The sequence below is a fragment of the Gadus morhua genome, chromosome 7 (assembly GCF_902167405.1).
Source record: "Gadus morhua chromosome 7, gadMor3.0, whole genome shotgun sequence".
Classification (NCBI taxonomy): Eukaryota; Metazoa; Chordata; class Actinopteri; order Gadiformes; family Gadidae; genus Gadus; species Gadus morhua.
Window position 1 is genome coordinate 17,466,397 of NC_044054.1, and position 23,996 is coordinate 17,490,392.

Consider the following 23,996-nt stretch of genomic DNA (forward strand, 5'->3'; position numbering starts at 1 on the left):
TGGTTGTCTGTGTTACTTTGAGTACGTTAACTTGCGTAATCTCCGGTGTGCACTGTCGCCAGTCCCCTCATGGTTTCCTCTCTCACTCCGCAGCCTAATGGACTCAACGGCATCCAAGGAGAAGCACAATGGAAGCCTGACCCCTTCGACACACTCACATCCAACCTCCTCTCCTCTTCCTCCTCCTTCTCCTCCTCCTCCTCCTCCTCCTGGACCAACACTCGCTCCCTCACCAGGGGCTCCTCCCTGCGCTCTCCCCCCTCCGCTCCGGGCCACCTGTCCTCCTCCGGCACGCTGCCCTCCTCCTTCTCCGTCCAGACCGCCCCGCTCTCCTCCCTGCAGGGCCTCCAGCCCTCCTCCTCCGGCTCCTCCTCGTCCTGCTCCTCCTCCTTCTCCTGTAACGCCACGCTCCTCCTCCTCCCGCCGCCGCCCGTCCCGTCGCGCAGCCGCTCGCAGGAGTCTCTGCGCGCCTCCCCCCTGCCCTCCCAGGGGGAGGCGGCCCCCGCCCGGCCCAGCAGCACCAACCCCTTCAGGGGCCCGCTGATGATGCAGCCGCCGCAGCATCCCCCCGTGCAGCCCCCCGCCCCTGACCTCAGACTCCAGCCCCCCACCCCTAGTGCACTCTCTCAACCCCTCATCCCCCTCCCCGCCGCGGCTCCGCCTCCGTCGGCGCTTCCACCGTCGGCCCCCACGCCCGTCCCCCTGCAAAGGACCATGTCCCTGCTGGGACCCTCGCTCGCTCTTCCCCCCCCTACGCCGGCCCCCCTGTTCCCCCTGGGCCCCACCTTGCCCCTGGCCCCGCCCTCCTTCTCTCGTTCGGCGACGCTCCCGCCTCGCCGGCAGCCCCCCGCGTCGGGGCTGGACAAGCCCACCCAGTCCAGGTGGGTCACCTTCGACGACGACCCTGACTTCCCCCAAGGGCCCGCGGCCCCGGGCCTCCCGCCCGCCGGCCCGCTCCCACCCCAAGCCCAGGCTCGGCTGCCCTGTCCCGGGTTTGACCCAAACCCTTCCTGGGTGTCTTCCTCCACCCCGTCCTTCCCAGCTCTCCCTCCACCCGTCCCCGGCAGGACGGCGCCCAGCGAGCCCCCCAAGCCGCCGCCCGGAGCCCTCTTCTCCCTCGACTTCTTGCAAGATTCCTAGCGTCAGGCACATGGAGCGATGTATAGATATTGGGTAAATGTTTACTTGTGTGTGTGTGTGTGTGTGTGTGTGTGAGTGAGGTATGTACAAAAGAGATGGTGTTTAAGATGAGTATCAACCAGACCTCTGAATCCGGATAAAAGAAAAGGGAAATATTTCTTGGGTGTTTATGAATGAACGGCAACACAGGAAATGTACAGGCCACAACGTCTGTTACCCCATACAAAGTTATCACAGTTATTTTTCCTTTTACATCAAAAATGATCTTATGAATGGCTCATAAGACGGTCTATTTTTATTTAGGGCAGACGTGCCCGGGTCTATATAGTTGTATAAAGTACTAAATGTTCGTATTTGCGAGACATTTGTGTGTTATGTAATCTGCGGTGCAATATCTGTCCCACAACCAACACGTGGCGTTTGCTTATTGTGAGGTCGTCACGTAAATATATAGAATTATCTAAATAGTCACAGACACACTGGTTCATATCAACACACCAAGAGCTCCGGCAAGGGTCACAGCTATGTCATATCGGACTTCCTGGGAGTGCCCTTTTAAAGTAGAACGCTTGTGTTTTTCGCTAGCTCACTCGGTGAAAATGACGTACCTGGCTTTGCATTGGCAAGTAGATGCGTCTGTCTCCAAATGGCTAACTGTCTAAGGGCCAACTGGCTAACCGTTTATAGTGTCACTGAGCAGAAGACCCGCAGCTCCGGTACATTAAAGGTTTTGAGGAGATCGGCCGGTAACTGCATCAGTGCATTAGCGATACTTGCAACATTTTATTATTATTTTAAACATGAATGTACTTTTAAGTTGCACTGGTTAGTGACACTGCGCAGCGGCGACAAACCTGCTTTTGCAGCTGCTTGTAATCACAAAACGAATGCTCTGTGATATTATCTTCTGGGCTCAAGCTAACAAATCGCGGTTTTCGCTCTGGTCGGTTCTTCGTCGGTCTCTGGCCTGCGTACGCTTCGCTAAATTTGATTCTATTTTTTTTTTATTACGATATATTAAATAGAAATGTATACATGGTAATTATTATGTATGTTTGTTCTCCCTGGGCTGATATTACTCACGTGATGTGCGTTCCTATATCTGTTACAACCTGTTATCATTTTGAATGCAAAACTGTGTGACTGACTTGCACTGACGTTCCGCTTCCGTACATTCTCATGGCCGTATTCAACGTGGTGGTGGTGGTGGTTGTTGTGGCAGGGTTTGAGCCCTGTGTACCGAAAGGGTCCAGGGTTTGACGCAAGGGATTGGAAGCTGCTTCCACCTCTTGTCTAGTGGTTAGGCGTAGATTACTCTGAATTTATCCAAAGCTCCATAGCCATAACTGAGTGTAGAAGGGAAGGGTGCGCCGAGATCTCTGAGATCTTGGATGACCTTCTCGGGGTCTTTTGGCATATCCTACCGGATACAAGTGAGGTGCATACCAATTCCATGCAGAATGCTACAAAAAAAGGGCATTTTTCTCTTTTTTTTGTTCTGTTGTATTGTTTATTGCTGAAAGAATATGCATATTTTTCTGTTTGTAAAAAAAAAAAAATGCTCTTTAGATCTATTGATGTGTTGAGAAGTAACGTGCTGTGTTTGAGGTGTGTAATGTCATTGTGTGTGTGTGTGTGTGTGTGTGTGTGTGTGTGTGTGTGTGTGTGTGTGACGTGTCTGAATGTGTGTGTGCAAACAGACTTGACCTCCAAACAGTCAGTCACTGTATTCCCCTGGCAGTGGCTTGAACCATAGAGGATTGCTGTGTCCCCTACAATGGTTTGTATTGTGGCATTAGGGAATATGGAAATGTACAGTCAACGCATTCAGTTTTCTTTTTAAACTATTTTATTCTTTAAAGCACCCTGCTGAGAAATTGTCCCATTGGAATGTGGAGATGTTGACCATACCTTTACTGAAAAATAGAGTTCAATAAAGTTTAACTGAAGGGAACAGTGTTGAACAACACATGCCACCGTGTTGCAGTGGGTACCTTGTGGAAAACAATGTGGTGCAGTTGACTTTAAAAGATTTGTGTTGGATTCTTAAGTCTGTTTTCGTGGTATTCTCAGCAAATGCTCTTGGCCAGCCAATTGACCCCACAGGTTAAGTTGTCATGTTTGTGTTGATGGTGGTCGCTCTCGCTCACTCTCTTTGGAGTTTTTACCGATATCTAAGGTACTGTTGCATATTAATATGAAAAATGAATAACCAAGCGGTTGTGGTTGTTTCAGATCGTCCCCACTATGTCCATATTATATTTGGCTGTACCCCCTGCATTCATAAATGCTCCCAAGAGTCCAAAGGTAATGCAGAGAATGTGATGAGAGTAACACTTTACTAATCTATATCTTGTGTATTGCAACCCAATGTTCTTGATATAAATATAAATAGATATTTATTGGCTTTGCAAAATAAATATCTATCTGAACTGAAAACAGCTGAAGTGGGTGCGGGTCAACTGCCCATGGCTCTATATTGTTATCCCGAACACACCTTTATTCAATCCAGTCGTACCACATGTTTGCAGTAGAGACTGAAACGTCAATGATAGCTTAGTAGTGCTTCTTGTGTCCAGTCATGTTCAGATGAGATTTTATAGAAAACACATTGGTCCATTTGTTTGCTTGGTGTCCCCATTTATGCTTCTGATTCAAGTAGTAACTTACAAATCTGTGTTGTTGACCATACTCTGTATGTATTAATGGAAAAAGTAAGCTGCAGTTTATGTATCAAATATCCGAGTCCATATTTAAGTGAAAAGCTGACGGCACATTTATGTATAAAGCACTTTGTGTTGTATGTATGCAATAATAAATGTCAGTTGACCTGCAAGTTGTGCTCTTTTTTTCCAACGTAGAAATTGTTCATATTTTATTCCAAGCAAGACAATATTTCTCTCAAATATGTTATGTTTGTGATTATCAGATGATCAGAAATACTTTTTCTAAATGTCCTGTAGAGGGCAGAGTTACCGCTTAGATGAGTAAAGTCACTTAAAATCGTACACGAAGAAAAAGTTTACAGTAGCACACACAACACATTGGATCGTACTGTATGGCTGGCTTGAATATAACATACTTCAATGCCCTTAATATAGAATTATGATTGTTTCATCACAGTACAGGTATGTATACGATGTCTGCGTTGTAGGTTGTATATTCGTGCGTGGAAATGTAAACAATCTGGCAACCCGAGACGAGAGATGCCGCGAGGACCCTTCTGGAAGGGGTTCAAGCGGCCGATGTTTAACGTTACTATGGTTACAGGTTTTTTCAACTATCCTCAGCACACATTCATTAACCGCCGCTGTCTTGAACGAATTGTTGTAGCTGCTGTCGGAAACGGAAAGAAAAAAATAAAACCTGCCTAAACCTCAGAACGCCTTCTGTTGTTGTAGTTTCTAACATCAGGGATATAAGATCTCGTGATGGTGCAACTACACCTGAAGCGTGGCGACGAGAGCCAGTTTCTGCTGGACACCACCGCGGACGTCTCCGTGGAGAGCCTGGTCCAGCAAGTCGCAATCGTTTACAACGGGAGGCTCAAAGTGGAAAGGATATGCTCCGGTGAGGACTCTCACATCTCACATTTCTTTACTACATAACGCTACACATGCTGTCAAAACATGTGTCGACACGAACTGTTATACGACCTGGGATCCCGCACCTTCCAAACATTTGGCCCAGTGAGTTATCGCGATAGCATCCTCACTATTTCATTTTCGGTGAGAATTTCTGACATGTGATGTTGATTTCTTCCCTCGCAGAGATGCCAGAGCTGGCTGAGCACGGGGTCACACTCCCTCCCAACATGCAGGGCCTGACGGAGGAACAGGTGGTGGAGCTGAAGCTGAAGGATGAATGGGAAGAGAAGTGTATTCCCAGCGGAGGAGCGGTGTTTAGCAAGGATGAGATCGGGAGAAGGAACGGACATGGTCAGCCTCAAACATGTCATCCACCCCCAAATCCACATTGCCCTCTCAATGTCAACTCGGCGGCTCAGCTTTTAGAGATTATCTGTGTTGTGTTACTTGAGAAAATGACCTTTCATGCCACCAATCTCCCAGTCGGCACTCTTATGCATAACATCTACTCTACTCCTCTTCTGCAGCACCAAACGACAGGATGAAAGAAGTGCTGAAGAAAACGATGGAAGAGGCAAAGGCAATAGTCTCCAAAGTAAGAGTGACAATAAATGAAACATATTTTGATAGTTCTTTGATATTGGATAGTTCTCTTGCCTCACGCATTTTGATCAACCTTGTAGGAACTGACTGCTGTAAATCATCCTAAACACTCTGTTCTCGCTGTCTCTCACTCTGCTTGCCATCGCCCCACTAGAAACAAGCGCAGGCCGGTGTTTGCGTTACCGCTGAGATGGTGAAGGAAGCCCTAGATCAGCTGAGGGGCGCGGTCATGATCGTGTACCCCATGGGGCTTCCTCCTCACGACCCAATCAGGATGGAGCTGGAGAACAACGAAGACCTCTCAGGAATGCAGGTGAGGGGTGAATCTCTGTCCTCCGTGTGCCATGTTATCAGGCTGTTGCACTTTACCCAATAGGCCCATTGGAATTGGAAATCCTAGATCAACTAAGAACTGAGTAAAGCTCAACTCCACAGAAAGGCATAATTTTTAATTCTCATTCTGCCTTTTTTCTTTTTTTTTGTGTGACATCACTTTCAATGTTTTTTGGGGTGAACACGCTGTGACTTGTTTTTGCATTCTGCCTCCGTCTGCCTGTGTTTGTCTCCTCCATCTGGTCGCTCCCGCAGGCCTCTCTGCAGGTGGTCCCGGAGCAGGAGTGCCAGCTGTGGTGGGCTGCCAAGGAGCTGCACAGGGAGAAGAAACTACAGGACTACATCGGCAAAAACGAGAAGACCAAGATCGTAGTCAAAATTCAAAAGGTGGGAACTAGTCATTCTATATGTGTACAGTAAAACTATGTAATGTGTGAAACACAGCCTTGAGTTATGACCTTAAATAAATTTGATAACTGTATTGTGTCGCTGTTCCCTTCAGAGAGGCCAGGGGGCGCCAGCGAGAGAGCCTGTCGTCACAGATGACCAACAGAAGGAAATGATGATGCACTACTACAGAAGACAGGAGGAGTTGAAGGTAGGGCCAATATTCATTAGCATCAGGAAGGAAAAAGGTCAGGAGGTTTTAAAAGCTTTTTTTAAAGCCGGTAGGGGGTTATATTCTAAAATGTCATCTTGGCTGATTATGCTTCAGAAACTGGAGGATGCAGACGATGACAGCCACCTGGACTCTGATTGGTCGGACAGACAGGCCCTGAAGAGGCAATTTCAAGGCCTCAACAACATCAAATGGGGTCCGAGATAGTAAAGAGACCTCCGAAGCTTCGGACCTCCCACTTCTCTCGACCAGCCTTAACCGCTCATCAGAGCTCTCTATGCCTTGTTTTAATCAACGTCTTCTCGGCTGAGTTCCAACAACAACAGAGTAGCCAGCCGTAATGTTGTCTTGTTGTTACAGAAGAAAACCTGGACATCCTATTGTTGTAGATTCAACTTGATGCTTAGTTTGGTATTCTGTTGGACGGCCCGTGGCGACTTACGTAGAGAGGAGATTGCAATGTTAAACAGACATGTTTGTGCTGTGTTTAAACCCTAAGCATTCTGTGTGAATAATTATTATTTTTTTAACTTGTTTGTTCTTCATAGAATTTGTCACTTGTTTTATTTAAACTTCACTGAAATAAATCAAATACAATGAAAAACAAAATACACAAAATATTCCTTTCCTTGTTAAAGAAAGCCCCAACAAAAAAGCATTGTGTGCACTGTTCAATATATACCTGCTAAAAGTGTTCTGATTACATTAGGCAACACATCATTTCCTACAAACCTTTTACCCATCAAATCGCTGGAAGAAGGATGCTACACCTTTCCTCTCTTTGTCCGAGCGGTGAACCATCCCAAGAGCCACCGAGCAGTCCTGAGACAGGATGTCGCTTCACAGCAAGGGTAGGGTCACCCCTAGTGTGTTCCAGTTCAGCTACCAATTTATTCTAGAGTTCAAGGTGTGAGCCAGTCAGTCCCATCGCATGTGGTATTATCATGGAAAAATCTGGCTGAACGATTCCTCGCATTGTGGAGCTTCCAAGAAGCGTGTTTTCCGGATAGGAACCAGGAACCAGAGTTCTTTCCCGGTTTGCAAACATCCTTTGCATAACCCAACCTGTACCATGAGATGACCTGCATGTTGATGCTGCTGTGCCTCTCCAGTTGTCCAGCGATGAGAACATCCACAGGTTGATAAAAATACCACATTGTGTGTTGTATTGCGTTAAGCGTCGGCTGACAACACTAGACGTCGGGGGCTCCGTTCATGTACGAGTTCATCCATATCTCCTGCATGACCATCTCTCTCCTCTCCATCCTCTCCGCCCGCTCCGCCGCCTCGCACACAAACGTCACTTCCTCCCAGTCCTTGAAGGACTTCCTGTCTTTGGTCGAGATCAAGGAACTGGATGTTCCATCTTCCTCCTCTTCGTCGTCGTCGTCGTCTACGCCATCGTCATCAGCCTCGTCCTTCTCCTCCACTCTGCGATGGTGGGCGTGGCTCCGGGCCCTGGCGAGGCATCTGATTGGCCCTGGCCTGCAGCTGACACGGATGGAGACGGCCAATAGGGTGAGCAGCAGGCCCACACACACGCTGCAGGTGAAGAGCAGCGCTGCCATCTCAGGGTGCTCTGGTGACAGGCAGAGGGTACAGGAAGTAGACGTTGAAGCCACGCGGAAACTACAAAACTCTGTGTGTGTGTGTGTGTGTGTGTGTGTGTGTGTGTGTGTGTGTGTGTGTGTGTGTGTGTGTGTGTGTGTGTGTGTGTGTGTTCACCTGCATCGTGCAGGTTCCTATCCTGTAGGCGCTTACCTCTGATGTAGGCGTAGGTAATGAGTGAGTTGCTCATCATCGCTCCAGGGTACATGGGCAGACCGATACCTTCTGGGACAGGGGACACCACATCCACAGGTGGAGCTTTGGAGGGGAAGAAGAATGAAGGATTATCTAGTAATATAAATAACAAAAATAATGAGATAGAACCTGGAATTAGTATAGAGTATAGAGCTTTGACATATTAAAACAAGTAATCAATGCAGCATTTGATGTGATTCCTTCTAGATTCAATTGGGTCAAGCAAGCAACTGAAATAACTGATATTGTCTGTATTGAATGCTTTTTACTGCATAAGTGAGAACAGTAATGGTATTTTTGGTTGAAATATAAAGTCAAAGCTTTGGTATCCTCGACATTGCTTGGTGGAAACTGTAGAAACAAGAAGAGAGCAAACAAGATGAAAATGGAAAATGACCCCATGTCATGAAACCTTCATGTCATGGTATTCTCTGTATGGGCTGTATATATTGAAAGGGTAACTAAACATGCATAACGCAGTTACCATTCTCCAGATCCAGTGGAGGTAACAATGAGGCCAAGTCAGGGTCTGCAGCTCTGAGCAAGGTCTCCGGTACTGGATGTGGGGGATCGACAGGGTCTGGGTTAGGGCACAGTTCAGACTAGGCTGCTCTGCTATACCGTGCAACCGTTCAGCTCAACCAAGCGTGGACTCACAAGAAGACTTATGCAGTCTGGTCGGGGAATTCACCCATTCACTCACGCACCAGGTTACATTTATACTGCTCCATTGAATAATTATGTATTGTCAGCCTGGAGTCAAGTCGTTCGCTAACAATGTCCGTGTATGACCTCACTGGCATTTCAGGCCAATTACAGGAAGTTCCACCGGATGCCAGCCTCAAGCCGCACAAAGCCTAGCTCAAAGTTTATGGTTTTCCACCTACTGTTTTCTCTCTGTGTGATTTGGGAGGGGGGGGGGGGGGGGGGGGTGATACGACTGATTGCTCTGACCAGCATAAAGGAAGCCGGCGTAGGAGACACAATATTCCTGCCCCTGGGATAACGTCAAGAGATTGTGCTGTAGAGATAAAAAATTGCACCTACTCTGTTTTCAATTCCCAGGCCTTTCATTCTATTATGTGACGGAAGGAGGATGGTATTTATTTTTCTTTCTTTACCGCAAGCGTAGAGGACGGTAAGTTGCTTCCTGGTATCTGGCATACAGGGGTCCCTGAAGGTGTGGTTGTCAACAGTTACGGTGCATCTCTGTTTACCGTAGCAGGACTGGGACACTGTGTGTACAGCTTCATGGTTCAAACATGACTCTGAGTAGAGAGAGAGAGAAGAGACGGACCAGTCCATGAAAAGGAAACGATTGCAGCTAGGGAATGATTGACTGAGCTGATAAGTGTTAGATTTTTATAATTTCAGGAAGAAAATAAAACATTAAATAATGGTATACATAAAGTGGCACATGAATTGCCCCATGCAGCCATCACTTTTGTTTATTAATTATTTGAAATACGTTTAAATCATAAAATCTACCCATGGCTAAATCAGGTCAACTTCAGCTTCTACTTTACAACCCTCAAATCGTACTTCCTTCAGCACCTTTGACGCAACAGATAGTATTCATTATTCTATCATTATCATAAACAATTATATAACAAATACACACCATGGGCGGATGGTTCTTAAAGCCATATTGCAGTACCATGAGCGCACCATACATTTCTCAACCAGTTGAGCTAGGCAGATCCCTAAATCACTTTCTAGGCCGAAACATCGGGTAGCTGCACACCCGATAAGCAGGCCGTCAAAAAAAACAAAAATAACTAAATAGTATTCCAACCAATCACCGTCAAGGGGTGGGTGTTGTGGGGGTTTTGCGCTGCGTTCATGTTCGTTTTTTCCGTGGATGCACGAAACACGGAAGGGAGGGGCGAGCGACGAGCGTGCTCTGTTGTTTGGGATCTCGCTTCAAATACCGACAGACGTGATGTCACCCATCATCGCTGATACGGCCTTTAACTCTCTCCGCTTCACTTGATTGCTGGGCCGCGTACAAAACAAACTACGTCCCACTCACCAAACTGCGGCGGGCTGGTGGTGTTGGCAGTCAGCTGAGGGGGGCAGGTGTCTGCTGCCGGGGCCGGACCCCCGCCGTAGACAGCTGCGTAGATGGTGAGCACCCTGGGGGGCTTACAGCGCAGCCTCAGCCTCTCGCCCTCACACACCACGAGCCTCTTGTGTTCCGCTGAGTCGGACACACACACACACACACACACACACACACACACACACACACACACACACACACACACACACACACACACGAGAAGCATGGGGATAGTGCAACAATGTATGTGGAACTCTACGGGCCGTAGGGCAGTGTATAAAAAGGGAGGGGGGGGAGGAATGCCAGTAATGTGATAAGGGATCAATGCCATTTGCCCAGTAAGACCACATAAAGACTAGCCCACACACACGCCCAGACATTCCATTAGTGTGGGTGGTGGCAGGCTGGGTCAGGGGCAGCAGGTGGGGGACTCACTGGGTTTACACTTGTACACCACGGTGAGGTATTTCCTGGTGCCAGGACACGGGTCCCTCCCAAACAGCAAGGGGGTGACGGGTAGCGAGCACTGCCTTTGGCTCTGACACACTGACATCAGCTTCTGCAGAAAAAAAAGAAATGTGTCCTGACTCATTAGTGTTGTTGTGGTAGTTGAAGTTGACCTTTTCCTCTCATGTTCCTGAGAATTCATATGCTGAACCGGAAAGATGCTTCGTTTGTTTTCACAGGTGGTGTGTGTGTGTGTGTGTGTGTGTGTGTGTGTGTGTGTGTGTGTGTGTGTGTGTGTGTGTGTGTGTGTGTGTGTGTGTGTCACAGGAATAAAAAAAGGGAGAAAATAGTGCACCTGCACCAAACTAATATTAGACAATGAATGTGCACAGTGGGCCTACCGCACAGTTTCTAACGCACCTGTAGCGTAGTCAAAGCGGAACAGCTGCTGTTTGCCGCTTCTGCGCTGCCGCTGCCGCATAGCCGCGCGTCGTCGTCACCGCTTCCATAGAAGGCGGAATGCACGGAGATGGTGGAGTGGCGCGGGCAGTGCAGGCGCAGCGGCTGTCCGTCGCACGCGAGTGCGTGTTGGCTGGTGATGATTCTCGACAGGTAGTCTGGTAAAGAAACGCAAATGTTGTGTGGACTGGAAATTCCGACAGATCTTACTTACTCTTCAAATATGCACACAGGTGGATATAGTTACCCACTACCCATCCATCGTTTTTACAATTACAATTAGGGCATTTAGCAGACGCTTTTATCCAAAGGGACTTACATCGGTTAATACACACATTGACACAACGACGGCAGAGTCAACCATGCAAGGCGTGGTCAGGGGCAGTTAGGGTTAAGTGTCTTGCTCAGGGACACATCAACACTCAGCTAGGAGGCGCTGGGGATCGAACTAGCAACCTTTCGTTTTCAAGAAAACTGCTCTACCTCCTGAGCTAAGCCGACCCTGTGCGTTGTTGTTTCCATATCAGTATTTGGACCATCGACTGAGCATCGATCAGCATCATCATCATCATTCGACTACTACCGTCGTTGTGGTTGTTATCATTTTCTTCTAAATCGGATCGTTTGTTGTGGTGAACATGCAGCGCATTGTCTTACTTGAAAAGTCAGCCAGGCCCTGCATGCGTGTGGTCCACAGGAGCAAGATGAGACTAGACCACTCGAGCCCATGGATTCGTATCCACTTCATGGTTTGCATTCCCACTCTCTGAGATCATGTTACAATTCACGGGCTGATATACTGTGCGATGGGCAACACCAGCAGGCCTTAAGGAGAGACGAGCTTGGGAGAGAACCGCTCCGAGTGCCAAACCTTCCCGCGCCAAAACACCATGCTGGCAAAACAGCGAGTCAACAAGTCGACATCAAAGAAAAAATCGGCCTTTCTGATTAAAAAAAAAAAAACGATCTACAAAGATGTCCTGTCTAAATCATAATACACACACACCCTAACCCTGTTGCTGTCGAAAAGTTCACTTGAGAAGGCAAGGCGAGTGGAGCACTGGAAATAAAAGCTGCGCAACAAGTTGTCAGGACAGGTTAAGAAGAGACGAGATAATCCCGCACCGCACCCATGCTCCATGAAGCCCGGGTGAGTGTGGGAGGCTTTAAACGGCAGGACGGGGAGACTGGAGACGCGTGGAAACAGACGCACTTCCACTTACATCCGAGTACAGAGTGGTGGCGTGGGCGTGGCGGTCAACACTAGTTTAATATAAACCGGGAGAAAGGGGACGGCCGGGCTGAATGCCATCTTGATAACCCATTGGTGAAGTGTTTCCCACGACGAGGCACATTGTGTCTTGCCAGAGCTGATCCGTTCCTTGTTTGCGTTATTTATTTATTTTAGTGATGGAGGCGATGTCGTTGATTCATTATCAAATTACGTTTTACTTGATAAATCAGAAAATTATGCACCCAGAATCTATTTTGTAAATGCTGTTAAAGTTAAAGCCTTCTCTTGAATCAAAAGGGGCCTTTTGGGTCATGTAGGCTGGTCCCCTTAGGCTTGTGCCCATGAGCCTCGCCATAGTTACCCTCCTTGGCAACTCAACCTGTCAATCTACAGGACAGAGCTCTGGTCCTGGCTGTCGGCGAAGTCAACATCCATTATCTGATCCACTGTGTAGAGTGGCAAGAGTAAGGACTTTGAGGTGATATTTTGCATACAGAGTTGAGAAGAGGCCCCCGTTTGCCTCATCGTCTGTAGCGGCTTGAGGCACTTTGGGAGTGGCTGCTGAACTCCTTTCTGTTAATATCCCTCCACAGCCCTTGGAATTTTGTTTTCTTACCCCCTGGTGAAGAAAATCAGGGCAGAGGAAGTGAATGTATGCTTCTAGGTCGTCCTCGTCATTGAACGCATTAGTCGTTTTCTTATATTTCCCATTCAAGTCGATGGTCCTAATTTGGCGTCATCGATGACGCTGTTCCAATATATATTTATGAAAAAAAAAGTAGGTTGCTTGGAACTGTTATATTTTGAAAAGCACCGTATTTGATGAATGATTGTTGTTTTTAAACGAGATAAAACATTTGATTAGCGTTAATGTCTTAAAACAAAGGCGAAGTGAGCCTAATCAAGCCAGAAATGACGTTTAACAACATCATTTATTTTATCAGATTGTATCATGATGGCTATCTAAATAATCAAAAAAGAAAATAAGAAAATATAAAGGCTGTGGTTAAAAAGCCCTAAGATTTACTCACATTCTCCTTAGCAAATTAAAAGTTGTACAGGCAACTGATCCTTGTACAGGGCATGCATTCAGACAAACTACAATCGTAGCTCAAACCAATAAACTCACACCACATGAGACAAACAGTACTTTCTGCAGTAATGGCCTGAAGTTTTTTTTATTCTTTTTGATGCCGCCTTCCCATATTTATTATGTAAAACATAAGTTGTCAACAGTGAGTTTAATTCACTGACAAGACACTTCAATTAAGCTAAGGCAAGATAACCAACAATATTTATATAATATAAAATACCATATTTATTTTTGCATGAAGTCCATGTTGACCTCAAGCTTAGCATCAATGGCAGCCTGAAATTAGGAGAAAATTATAGTTAAGGAAACCTCTTTAATTGAAAACAAAAGACACCAACTCCTAGCATATTTTTGTATTCAAAACTTACCAATTCCCTTTTTGCTTCTTCCACTTTCACTTGAGCAAGAGATGGACTCTGGCAAAGCGAGAAACTTTTATACATACAGACATATCCACATACCTGACTACGTAGTTATTGTTATTTGTACTTGTTTAAAGATAGATGGCTATTTGTACGGAAGATTATCTTTCTGAGTCATATCTTAACTACAAATAAACAAAACATTAAAATACACATGTATGTAATCATAGGTTGACTTTCTAACATGTGTGTGCGTATATATATAAATCTTTAGTGCTCACAAAAAGCATAGCTTTCAAAGGGGATATAAAAATATAACAGCTTTGGCGGAGGAAAGGGCCAAAATAGAACAAACTTACTGGGCTTAAGTCCAGGTAGGGCTCCAGTTTCTTTGTCAAAGGGATTATTTCATGTCTCAGAGTGTTGACCTCCTGAAGAGAACAAGAAAGCAAACACCACCATGAATTCTATCAAAAAGTATTCAAACATTCTACTCAAAATGTCCCCTCCCCACATGCTTTAATTTCTTTACTTAAATTTACAGTTGCACACTGACCTCAAATATTTCCATCAATGCCTGATGAGAAAACTTCTTGTTCATGTTCCTGGAGGATATCTGATCCTACGGGGACCAAACACGTGTCAATGAAAATAAATAACAAGGTTGGCTTTTCTGGATTAAACTACCACCACGTGTAAACTGTAAGGATTAACAGTTTGGGACCGGCTAATGTGACAATTATTATAGTATTATTATATCATATTTAATTTACCATCATATGGTTTGATTTTGAATATGGTAATAAAAAAAGCAGGAACACATGATGTTGATTATGAATGACATATCTACAATGTTCAGAGCCATAATAAGTTGGTACAATTGGTGCAAGCAGACCTCTGCTATCTTTCTCCGATTGATGAGCTCTCTGGACTTTGTTTTAACAAAATCCATATTTAGTAGCCTCTCCTCTGCCTGAGCCCCACCCACTGCCTGGTCCTTCACCGTTTTGTTGATGTCCCTGCAAAAATCAAACCAACATGAACAAAACAATATGCATGTTATCAACGTGACTTGTGCACTTCAAGACTGCCTTACGTGATGTGCGATACATATGGCAGTTACTTTATATTAGTAATTTAGGCGACGTCAAAGCATGCAATCAAATTCTGAGTGGCTAGCTAGTTGCTGCACAACCGAGTATATAGAGGAATTAACTAAAAGAAGAATAGCCATTTTTTACTATGAGGCCTTGTGGGACTGAATAGTCTTTCAAACATTCACAGTGAGCCATGTCAACAACATCACTGTATCCTAGCGGTCTTACTCTTGTAAGTTCTTCCGCAGAACCAGAGTGGCCCCCAACTTCTTCCGAAGGGCCTTCATCTCCTGGTCAAGTCTTTCGTCTGATTTCTCCGCTTCCAAAACGTCATTTGTCAGCTTATTCACCGCCGGAACAAAGCTACATGGGGACACAACGTTCACCATTCAGGGGGCTTTACATCAGGTTCTATGTCATATGTAGCTCCATAGGTAGATGACTGTTAAAAAAAAAAAAACATGCCTGCCCAGTGATGTGTCTCTAACCCCGAGCACCATGGCATTATCCACAAGAGCAGACATATAGTCCCCTGCAGGCTTTGATAAGCCCCCACATGACAGACCAACGCCTTGCAGAAGTACTTCTTGCAGATGAATGCCTATAAATAGGGTAGAAGGGAAATTTGTGATTTATTTTTCGACAACAAAAAAAATAGCAAACAATGCAATGCCAGCAGGCTACCCCAACTTGTCAATCAAAGGAATACTTAATATATTAGTTTAAGCTTGTTACTTACTATCTGCATCATACTCTGAGCCTTTCTGTTTGAAATCATCTATAAGGAGACTCGTGTCCTTGCATCGCACCTCACTAGCCACTGCCAACTGGTAAAGTATATCCACCGTCCTAGTATTCACTTCAAACTGTGGAATTGGCTGCTCACCCATCGCTGTACTGAGCCATGTCTGTACCTGTGAGCGGAAAGACGCGACATATTGACTTTTTTTCGCGTTGGGTGAATTCACTGACAAGCACAAAAACATGTAAGTACATAAGAGACCTTATTACCTTCCTCATTTTTTCACACATGCTGATGGCAAGACGAAAACAACAATGCGCCCCTTCTCCCGCGATATTTAACTACAGTTATAAAACTTCCGGTCTAAGCAGCCAATCAGAGGACAGACCGCGGCATGCGTTAAGATCCATACACAAAATGCATTATTCTCATATGGAGGAACAAAATACAGAAGAGAAACTTTTATAAATGCATGAAAATATATTAATTATTATATGTTATATGTTTTAATTTTTACAATCAGTTCGTCGTAGTGACGTTAATTACATCACTTCCTTCCTTCCGCGTAATTTAAAAAACGCAACTACAAGAGAAACGGCCAGCTTTCCATAACACGAACATGGCCTCAAAAAGTTCAAGAAAAGTGGACTCAAAACATCGCGCATTCGACGTGGAAATTGATAATTCCACTCGAATATTCCAGGGCTCCGAAGACACCTTTAACTTAGTAGAAGATAAGGAAGATGGCGATGCACCCGTTGTATTTTTCTGTGGGAATTGCAATCTACCCATCGGGGACTCGTTGTCATGGGCTGGAAGTGATAACGAGAGTCAAATCTATTTAAAACGTAGGACTCGTTCGTTGTTGTTTTTCTTTGCATCACGCCATGCATGCGGACCGCTTTAAGACTTAATTCTACCCATTTCATTTCAGGCGTGACTGAGAACGTTTTGGTTGGGAAAGAACAACGCATATATCAACCAAAACCAAAGCATCGCTGGTAAGTAAGCAGCTTGCATTTGCATTGATTTGATAGTGTGAAGATTAACGTTACCGTTTGTTATTATGATACTGTTTTCTCTCTCGTGTAGTCTGATCCTTGACCTCTGCTGTAAGGGCTGTAAATCTGAACTGGGCATGTTGTATCTGTCAACACCTAAAGCTCTGGATTGTAGGAGGTTGACCTTCTGTTTCCTGGTTAAACAACTGGAGAGGTAAGTAGTTCACTGTGGTGGGTGTTGTTTTGAAAAGTTTGATACTGTGGCCAATGGCCATAGATCAGTAGACTTACACACATAGACCATTTATCCGAATGATCAGAGAACATAGAAAGGGGGCTACTTAAAATAATAAACGTAATAAGGATTACCTGAGGAATCTAGGCTGCCATATCTTATACGTTTATCAACTCATTTGAATGTGGAATACTTAAAGTTTGAGTTTTGGCAAAACAGATATTGCATCAATCTTAAGTGACTCTTTTTAAACTTCTGCTTGAGTAGACTAGTCTATATGGTCTAACAGTGTGTATTGAGAAGTTACATTGAAGAAAAACAATGCAAGAAGTTGAAAACGCTGTATTGGGGCAAATGCTGCTGGAAGGACAGAGGACCAGAGTTTGAGTACAGAGACCATGACAAGCATCAGGACAAGCCTGCCCACTATCTGTTTTACGTACACAATGCATATATATATATATATATATATATATATATATATATATATATATATATATATATATATATATATATATTAACATGGCTACCTGCCTTACACTGCTGGTTTCTTTGGAAGCTAAAGCAGGCCTGGTGTTACACCGAATTCTGCGAACCACCGAAAAGTGTGACCCCAGGGGGCGCTGTTGCACATTATCTGCAACATGCACGTGTGCATTATAACAAAAATAAAACAAAATCTCCGGTGGGTCTTTCTTTTCTTGATGCTAAGATTGATTTTACACAGTAGCCTATAATAGGAAATGCTCAAAGGTAAATCAGCGTAATTTAACAGTGACTAGCTTTTTATGGGTAAAGAAGCAACGGTGAAGGACCGTACTAAACGCCCTATCCATTGTATGGGTCTGTAAAATGCTAATCAAATCAATCAAATGTATTTATCAAGCACCTTTAATAAAAAGGTAAATGGTTGGGGGGAGATCTTATGTTTTATGTATGTTTTTGTCATGTCTACGCTTCAATCTCATGCATATTGCAGAAAATATGCAACAGCGCCCCCTGGGGTCACACTTTTCGGTGGGTCGCAGAATTCGGTGTAACACCGGTCTGGTCCATCCTTGAGGGCCAGCAGGGGGTGCCTTTTGGCCTGTTTACTATTTCCAATGCACCAGGATGAAGACGGGAAACTGTACTGTCGGGGTGCGCCGTCTTTCGAATGGGAGGTTAAAGGGTAATTTCGGTGTAAAATGGATTTGGGATATGTTTTGCATGATAACGAGTTGAAACGTTCGTTTTGGAGCACAAAAACCGCATAAAGACGCTTTCTTCAGTTGGCTGTTTTTAGCCGATTCTATCCAAACGCTATAAACTTGGAGCGATGGGGGCACTGGTTATGGTAAAAACTAAATCGCTATTTTAAACCACTTAAAAGGCTAAAAGTAGCCAGACAATTCTTTGGTAGTATAATAAGGGTCTTAACATATACAACGAGGCATTGAGAACTTTGCAAGTTTACATATTGTTTATTAAAAAGGACATTTTATACACACAATACCATCAGTAGATCACCCGTCGACGCCATTTTCGTTTTTAAAACTCGATAGGTAGATTGACGAACACAGAGATTGTGAGATCCGTCAGCAACACGCCAACTCTGTGTTGGAGGGATGTCCTGACTCCATGTGGTCAATTAGCATCCCATGTCATTCGTTGTTCGAGAAGGGCTGTTAAAACTGTGTCCTAGCCAAATTGGCAATCCTGGCTCTTTAACCAACATGGTCCTCCTTATCATCCCCTGGTCTTTAATTAGAAAGTGTGTGTGGTGCTTTATGGCGCACGCTGGCTGCTGTGCATTACCCAGGCGACTGCTACACATTGGTAATGGAAGTGGTGTTCTATTCACCCACACTAAACACTCACTATGGTTTTTTTTCTGGAAAAACTACCACCACGTGTAAACTGTAAGGATTAGCAGTCTGGGACCGGCTAATGTGATAATTATTATAGTATTATTATATCATAATTTAATTTAAATAAAATTGAAAATTCCAATGCTATTACTTATTATTATTATTATTATTATTATTATTATTATTATTATTATTAACGCAGTGCCAATTTGAAGTCCATACACCTAGTTTGTTTCTCTTTCAGCTATGTGCTGGGCTCGGCAAACCAGAAGGTGGCAGAAGAGAGCCCACCGAAGCTGCCCCTCACGGTCGAGGATAGAGGCGATATTGAGCAACAACTGATAGAGGTTTGACCGCTTTGCTTTGTTTTTTCCCGCCCCTACTTGTCTTTTAGAATAACCTAGGTTTGACCTGTATCATGGATTATTGCAAAATCAATGGCACGCTGCAACCGCATACCAAGGGATCACCGGTGCGCCTTTTGTGTTACTTTGGAAAAGACGTCACATTACCTTTGTTTGCCGATTCCAAGCAAATGTAAAACAAAAGTGTAAAACTTGTTCCATTACCTTATAGTTCCAAGGTAGCTGGCTAAAGGTGGGCAATGTATTTTATGAGCCTGGCCATGCAGAAGTGATAAGGAAACCACCAAACCCTTTCTGCTATAGAGGATTGTTGAAGTTAAAATGTATTCAATTGTTTGTGATCTAAGGCGAACTCATTCAACTCATGGCTCTTCCCCCAAAGCAGATAAACTGACAACAGGGAGTGTTACATGCGTTCTTATCAGAATACCTCAAGTCTGGCACAATTGTTATTCCACATCCTCCAAGTGGTACCGAATAGATTTGTTGTTTGGCATCAAATTCCCAGTGGGTTTGGGTAGGCGATGACATCAGCGTAGCGTGGTGTGCCTGCAGAGCTTTGAACCAGGCGGTAACCTCCCACGCTGCAATGTCCTCAATAAGGGTTTCATTCTTGAATTAATAAACAATTTATTTTTTATTTAATTATATTAACCGGTAATATTTAATTTGGCACTCTTTGATAACGTCACTGTATTACTCATTTCCCAAGAAAATGACCAATTCCCATCCATGAGGTCATTTTCCGACGTGATTCATTCCAATGAAGCCTTTGTTTGGTATTTTGAAAACAGCTGTTATTCCATCAATTGACCAATAGGTGGTGATCGCGTCAACGGTGCGGTAGGGACGGCATACACAAAGGACAATAGATCCTATTGGGGGCATGTTGAGGAATCCTTTTTTTTTTTTTGAAAAACATGTTATGATCATGAAGTCTGTGGGATTAACATGTCACCACGTGGCATGTTTGCTTTTGGCCTATTAAAGATTAGGATTAGATTGGAACGAACCCATTGGCGTTGTTTTCATTCATTACAGTATGTCTGTCATCATGTCGCTGTTGATATTATCTCATGCAGGAGTTTAAAGAGAAAGACGCAATCCCACGGTTATGGACCGTCGATGTCTTCATGTCTGTTCTTATTTTTCACCCCAGTTCAACGTCCAATCGAACAGCTTTTCATGGTTTTCTTATTTTGGAGGGTGTGGGGCAGGGGGGCTCAGGGGCTGACATCACCAGGGGCTGACATCACCAGCCTTTGTCCCATATTAATATAGCTAAGCCATGTATGTGTACGTCAAGCAAAGGGGTTCCTGAATTCAGAGTGATTGGGTGGCGCTAAGATAGTGCTATACTTAAGATTTATTTTGTCTAAAATCCTCCTCAAATTCCAACAATATTATTAGGAGAGATTAAAATAAACTATGTATGACATTGCCTTCGGGGTGCAACTAATGGTTTTTTTATTGTCTTTCCAATCTCTTCTTTTATTCCCAGGAATCATTGAGTCTAATGTCATCATGGTGAACACCCAACACTAGTTACCAGAGCCCGAACATGGGCCTTATTCAGCCAAGAAAACTAAGGCAGTAATTTCATAATGACCTGACATAAGTAGAGAAACTATGAGTTAACATATTTACTCGGTAAAAGTCTGATGAATACTCAATCATGAAAATGTAAATAACTTTAGATAATAATCTTTTTAATATAGCTTTTCTGTCGACAGGCTCATCAATGATTTGACTAATCGTTTCCAACTATATTAGCCAACAATACGTTATTGTTATTGAATCCATATTTTGTTGAAAGTAACACATGGTAAACTAAATACTGAGATGTGCGTGATCATTTTCACTGCATTCATTTCCTGGTACCTGTGCTGCATCACCAATGAGCAGCTCCACACTTGGCACTCAATGCCAGGATTAAACCCTTGTTTATTGTATATTGCATATTCTATATATATGCATATTCCCTAGCAACATTTCTCAGAGACTGGACTGCTATTGGTACAGAACACCTCATCCCGTTTGTCCGGCCACAGCTCCGACGTTCTTGGAGCTGTAGTCGTGACCGCCAGCGTTAATGTATTCTTGTCTCTCCATCTCTCGAACACTTGTTTGGGTACATTTAACAACCGTCTCCCCGCGTGCCACCCCTGCCCACCTCCTCCCCCTCCCCCTCCACCACCACCACCACCAGCAGCACCAACGTACTCGCCCTCGCCCGCCCGTCCCTGTCTCCACACTACCCTCCACGGATTTATGACTCTCCTCCAAATGTTCTGCTGTTCCCGCTGTCTGATCGCTCCCTCGCCCGCTCCCCTTTTTCCCAGTCGCCCCTACTAATTTCCTCCCCCGTTCCTCTCTTCCCCCTGTCTCCCCCAGATGAAAACCCTGGTGCTTTCAATGGCTCAGAGGATGGAGAAGATCGAGGAAGGACTGCAGCCGGACCTCGACGAGTCCCTACCGTGATGAAACGATACGACTTCACGCACACACACACACACACGGACACACATACACACGCACAGCATTCCGTCATAGGCAGGTTCACACGCACAACACTTGTGACTTCAGCCTCCCTTTGTTCGGTGTTGAGACAACGCCGGCTGGCTCGCAGGGCTCCTGTAATCAATCAGCGATGTCGCTTTAGCTCGCGGCGCCGCTATCTCCCCCCCGCCTCCCGTGTTTGCCATGATGGACACCAGTGGGGGACCCTGTGTTGATTGGTGCACGGTACTGAATTTCATCAAGGTGCAGAGTAAGCACATTGCTGTATCGATCTGATCGTGTGAGGTTACGCGTGTCATACACACACACACGCACATACACACAAGCGCGTGCGTGCACAATCAGACACACACCTCTTTGTTCTGCTTCTTGCCTTGTTCTGGACCTCATAGGGTCCTGAGTGCAGCACCGGTCTATTTCATTGTGTTAGTGTTGGTCTGGAGGGGAGGGGAGGGTGTCCTCCTGTTCGGGGAGGACAGCTCTTTGTCAAATGTCTCGGTCAAATTTTTAAAATAAAAACCCTCCTTTGCTCCAAGTGTCCGAGTGTCTCTTGTGTTCAACGTTTTCCCAGATGATCAAGGATGATCCTGGGATGCTTTTTCCGTCAAAAGGAAAAGTATTTCATCAGTTTAAGACGCAAACCCCCCCAACCCCCCCCCCCCCTCCCTGTTTCCATAGAATGTGGAAAGGGGCCGGATATACTATTTTTGGGGTGTGTTCAGTAACCGAGAAAGTGTGTGTGCGCATCTTTGCGTGTGCGTGCGTGATTGTTTACCAACTAATGTGCCTAGCAACACTTTCTACCAGGGCGGGAAAACGTGGTACGGATCTCTCTCTCTCCCCCCCCCCTAGTACCACACCCACGCTCGCCCACGAGGTTTCATCAGCCCTCGGTGAAAACAACAGTGAGAAGGGGCCAACCAGCGTGCTGTATCCAAGGGCAGGTTGCTATGGAAACTGACAGCACGTGCTGCGCGCCGTTGCCTGTTGCCATCCCGTCACCGTGTTTACCACCCGACGAACAGCCATCCTGCCTGCTGGACCGCGTGCCTGCCAACAGTCCCATCCCTCCCCCCTTTCCCTCCCTCCCGCTCCTCCGGCTCCTGGAGGGGGAGGGGGAGGAGTCTCGTATCATCCTCATCACCCCCACCCCATCTTTTTCCTCTCTCCCTCTCTCTCTCACACACACAGACCTCCCTTTATCCATGCGAGACCCTAATCTCGGCTGTTTTGCTCTCCTCTAACCCCACCCTCTCCCCTTGTCTCCCCGCCCACCTTCCCGCTTTGCCGCCCCGCTTAGCTCATCCTTATTCTCGGAAGGAAAAAAACAAAACAAATCCAGCATGTTTGTTTGTTTGTTGTTGTTGTTGATCATATGTTTGACTTCAGTGCATTGTAAATAGTCCTGTCGAGCCGGCCCAGGCGGAGGGTAACAGAGCACTCAGCCACAATATCCCTGGCTACAGCGGCACGCTGCTCCTTATGTATGCGTCCCACAGCCGCACACACTATTGATCCGTGGAGGTCAATGATTCTCAAAGGTAATTTGCAAAAGCTGGATTTCTATGAATAGCAGAATGTGGGAACGGTCAGCCTCGTTTTGGCTGCTTTATATATAAAGAGAGGCAGAGCACTGGTCTTGCACCCTAATGTGAAACTATTGCACTGCGTTCAACCCATTCACCCTTCCCCTGTGAACCATTCATTTTTGAACCCCAGCCGATCCAGGACACACACGCGCACACACACACACACATCATTACAGCTACAGGCACATTCTACTAGCACTCAGGGACAAAGGATGAATTATGCAGAGGTAGTGTCTGAGTCGTCTCGCCTTTCTCCCTTCTCTCACCTTCCCTAAGCAATAAGGAAGCAATGTTGCCATGGAGGCAATGAAGCCTCGGCTCTCAATCAGCCAATTACAGGCTTTCCTGTATGGGGCACTCGGCCAATGGCAGCTTTGCCTGACGCTGCTGTTGCCACCGACACTGCGTTCCTATTGGCTGAGCTCTGCGCTTTGATTGGATTGCTGGTCTTGTTTTGAGAGGAGAATATTTCAGGGAGTGCCACCTGTGTGCCTGCTTGCAGTCTTCTAAAAATAATTTGGAAAGACGGTGCATTGAATGAAACATTAAATGTAACTTTTAATGCTATTTACTGTCTTAATGTTAATGTATGACAAATGTCCACCTCAAATAAATAAGGAAAATGTATTAAATTAATGTTATGTCTGATCAAATCTGTGTTCTGTGACAAATCTGTTCAAATTATCCTTATTGTGCCATCCACACCCTTATTCCTGGCTTCCAGCTATTTAACATCAGACTTTTCTGTAATAATAAAGGACGCTATTAATTAATCCACTGGTAATTAAGTAGTAATACATTTGAATGATGTTTTTTTATTTATACATTCAAATGTTCAATACATGGAGCTTGATA

At 45.2% G+C, this 23,996-nt stretch overlaps 5 protein-coding genes across 14 annotated transcripts in view; 3 read left to right on the top strand and 2 right to left on the bottom strand.

The window, feature by feature from the left end:
• Positions 1–3,976, top strand: part of synj1 (synaptojanin 1) — a 30,886-nt gene extending 26,910 nt beyond the window's left edge. For all 6 annotated transcript variants that reach the window (XM_030360158.1, XM_030360161.1, XM_030360160.1 and 3 more), the window contains one exon: positions 94–3,976. In XM_030360158.1, coding sequence (XP_030216018.1) covers positions 94–1,140 — 1,047 coding nt within the window. In that variant the 3' untranslated portion in view covers positions 1,141–3,976. The remainder of the gene's footprint in view (positions 1–93) is intronic.
• A 159-nt stretch (positions 3,977–4,135) lies between these two features.
• cfap298 (cilia and flagella associated protein 298) lies at positions 4,136–6,885 on the top strand. 3 transcript variants are annotated; one of them, XM_030360167.1, is made up of 8 exons: positions 4,136–4,268; positions 4,542–4,710; positions 4,911–5,078; positions 5,255–5,322; positions 5,485–5,643; positions 5,919–6,050; positions 6,166–6,261; positions 6,379–6,885. In XM_030360167.1, the coding sequence occupies exons 2-8, from the start codon at positions 4,572–4,574 to the stop codon at positions 6,487–6,489; spliced, it is 873 nt and encodes a 290-aa protein (XP_030216027.1). In that variant the 5' UTR covers positions 4,136–4,268; positions 4,542–4,571; the 3' UTR covers positions 6,490–6,885. The 3 variants fall into 3 exon arrangements, with proteins under 3 accessions (XP_030216027.1, XP_030216028.1, XP_030216029.1); XM_030360168.1 differs by lacking the exon at positions 4,136–4,268 and having other exon boundaries at positions 4,345–4,710; XM_030360169.1 differs by lacking the exons at positions 4,136–4,268; positions 4,542–4,710; positions 5,255–5,322 and having other exon boundaries at positions 5,001–5,078.
• eva1c (eva-1 homolog C (C. elegans)) lies at positions 6,828–12,308 on the bottom strand. 3 transcript variants are annotated; one of them, XM_030360164.1, is made up of 8 exons: positions 11,711–12,307; positions 11,015–11,211; positions 10,583–10,706; positions 10,118–10,285; positions 9,207–9,353; positions 8,570–8,641; positions 8,044–8,148; positions 6,828–7,861 (listed from the first exon to the last, which is right to left on the bottom strand). In XM_030360164.1, the coding sequence occupies exons 1-8, from the start codon at positions 11,808–11,810 to the stop codon at positions 7,476–7,478; spliced, it is 1,299 nt and encodes a 432-aa protein (XP_030216024.1). In that variant the 5' UTR covers positions 11,811–12,307; the 3' UTR covers positions 6,828–7,475. The 3 variants fall into 3 exon arrangements, with proteins under 3 accessions (XP_030216024.1, XP_030216025.1, XP_030216026.1); XM_030360165.1 differs by lacking the exon at positions 8,570–8,641; XM_030360166.1 differs by lacking the exons at positions 8,570–8,641; positions 9,207–9,353 and having other exon boundaries at positions 11,711–12,308.
• Positions 12,309–13,433: 1,125 nt separating this feature from the next.
• On the bottom strand, positions 13,434–15,960 carry haus1 (HAUS augmin-like complex, subunit 1). Its single transcript, XM_030361674.1, has 9 exons — positions 15,851–15,960; positions 15,579–15,753; positions 15,305–15,440; positions 15,068–15,202; positions 14,638–14,761; positions 14,299–14,364; positions 14,102–14,173; positions 13,749–13,796; positions 13,434–13,656 (listed from the first exon to the last, which is right to left on the bottom strand). Exons 1-9 carry the CDS (start codon positions 15,869–15,871, stop codon positions 13,606–13,608), a joined length of 828 nt encoding a protein of 275 aa, XP_030217534.1. The 5' UTR covers positions 15,872–15,960; the 3' UTR covers positions 13,434–13,605.
• A 174-nt stretch (positions 15,961–16,134) lies between these two features.
• Positions 16,135–22,083, top strand: mis18a (MIS18 kinetochore protein A). Its single transcript, XM_030361675.1, has 5 exons — positions 16,135–16,429; positions 16,516–16,582; positions 16,674–16,796; positions 18,912–19,014; positions 21,427–22,083. The coding sequence occupies exons 1-5, from the start codon at positions 16,201–16,203 to the stop codon at positions 21,511–21,513; spliced, it is 609 nt and encodes a 202-aa protein (XP_030217535.1). The 5' UTR covers positions 16,135–16,200; the 3' UTR covers positions 21,514–22,083.
• Positions 22,084–23,996: the final 1,913 nt, after the last annotated feature.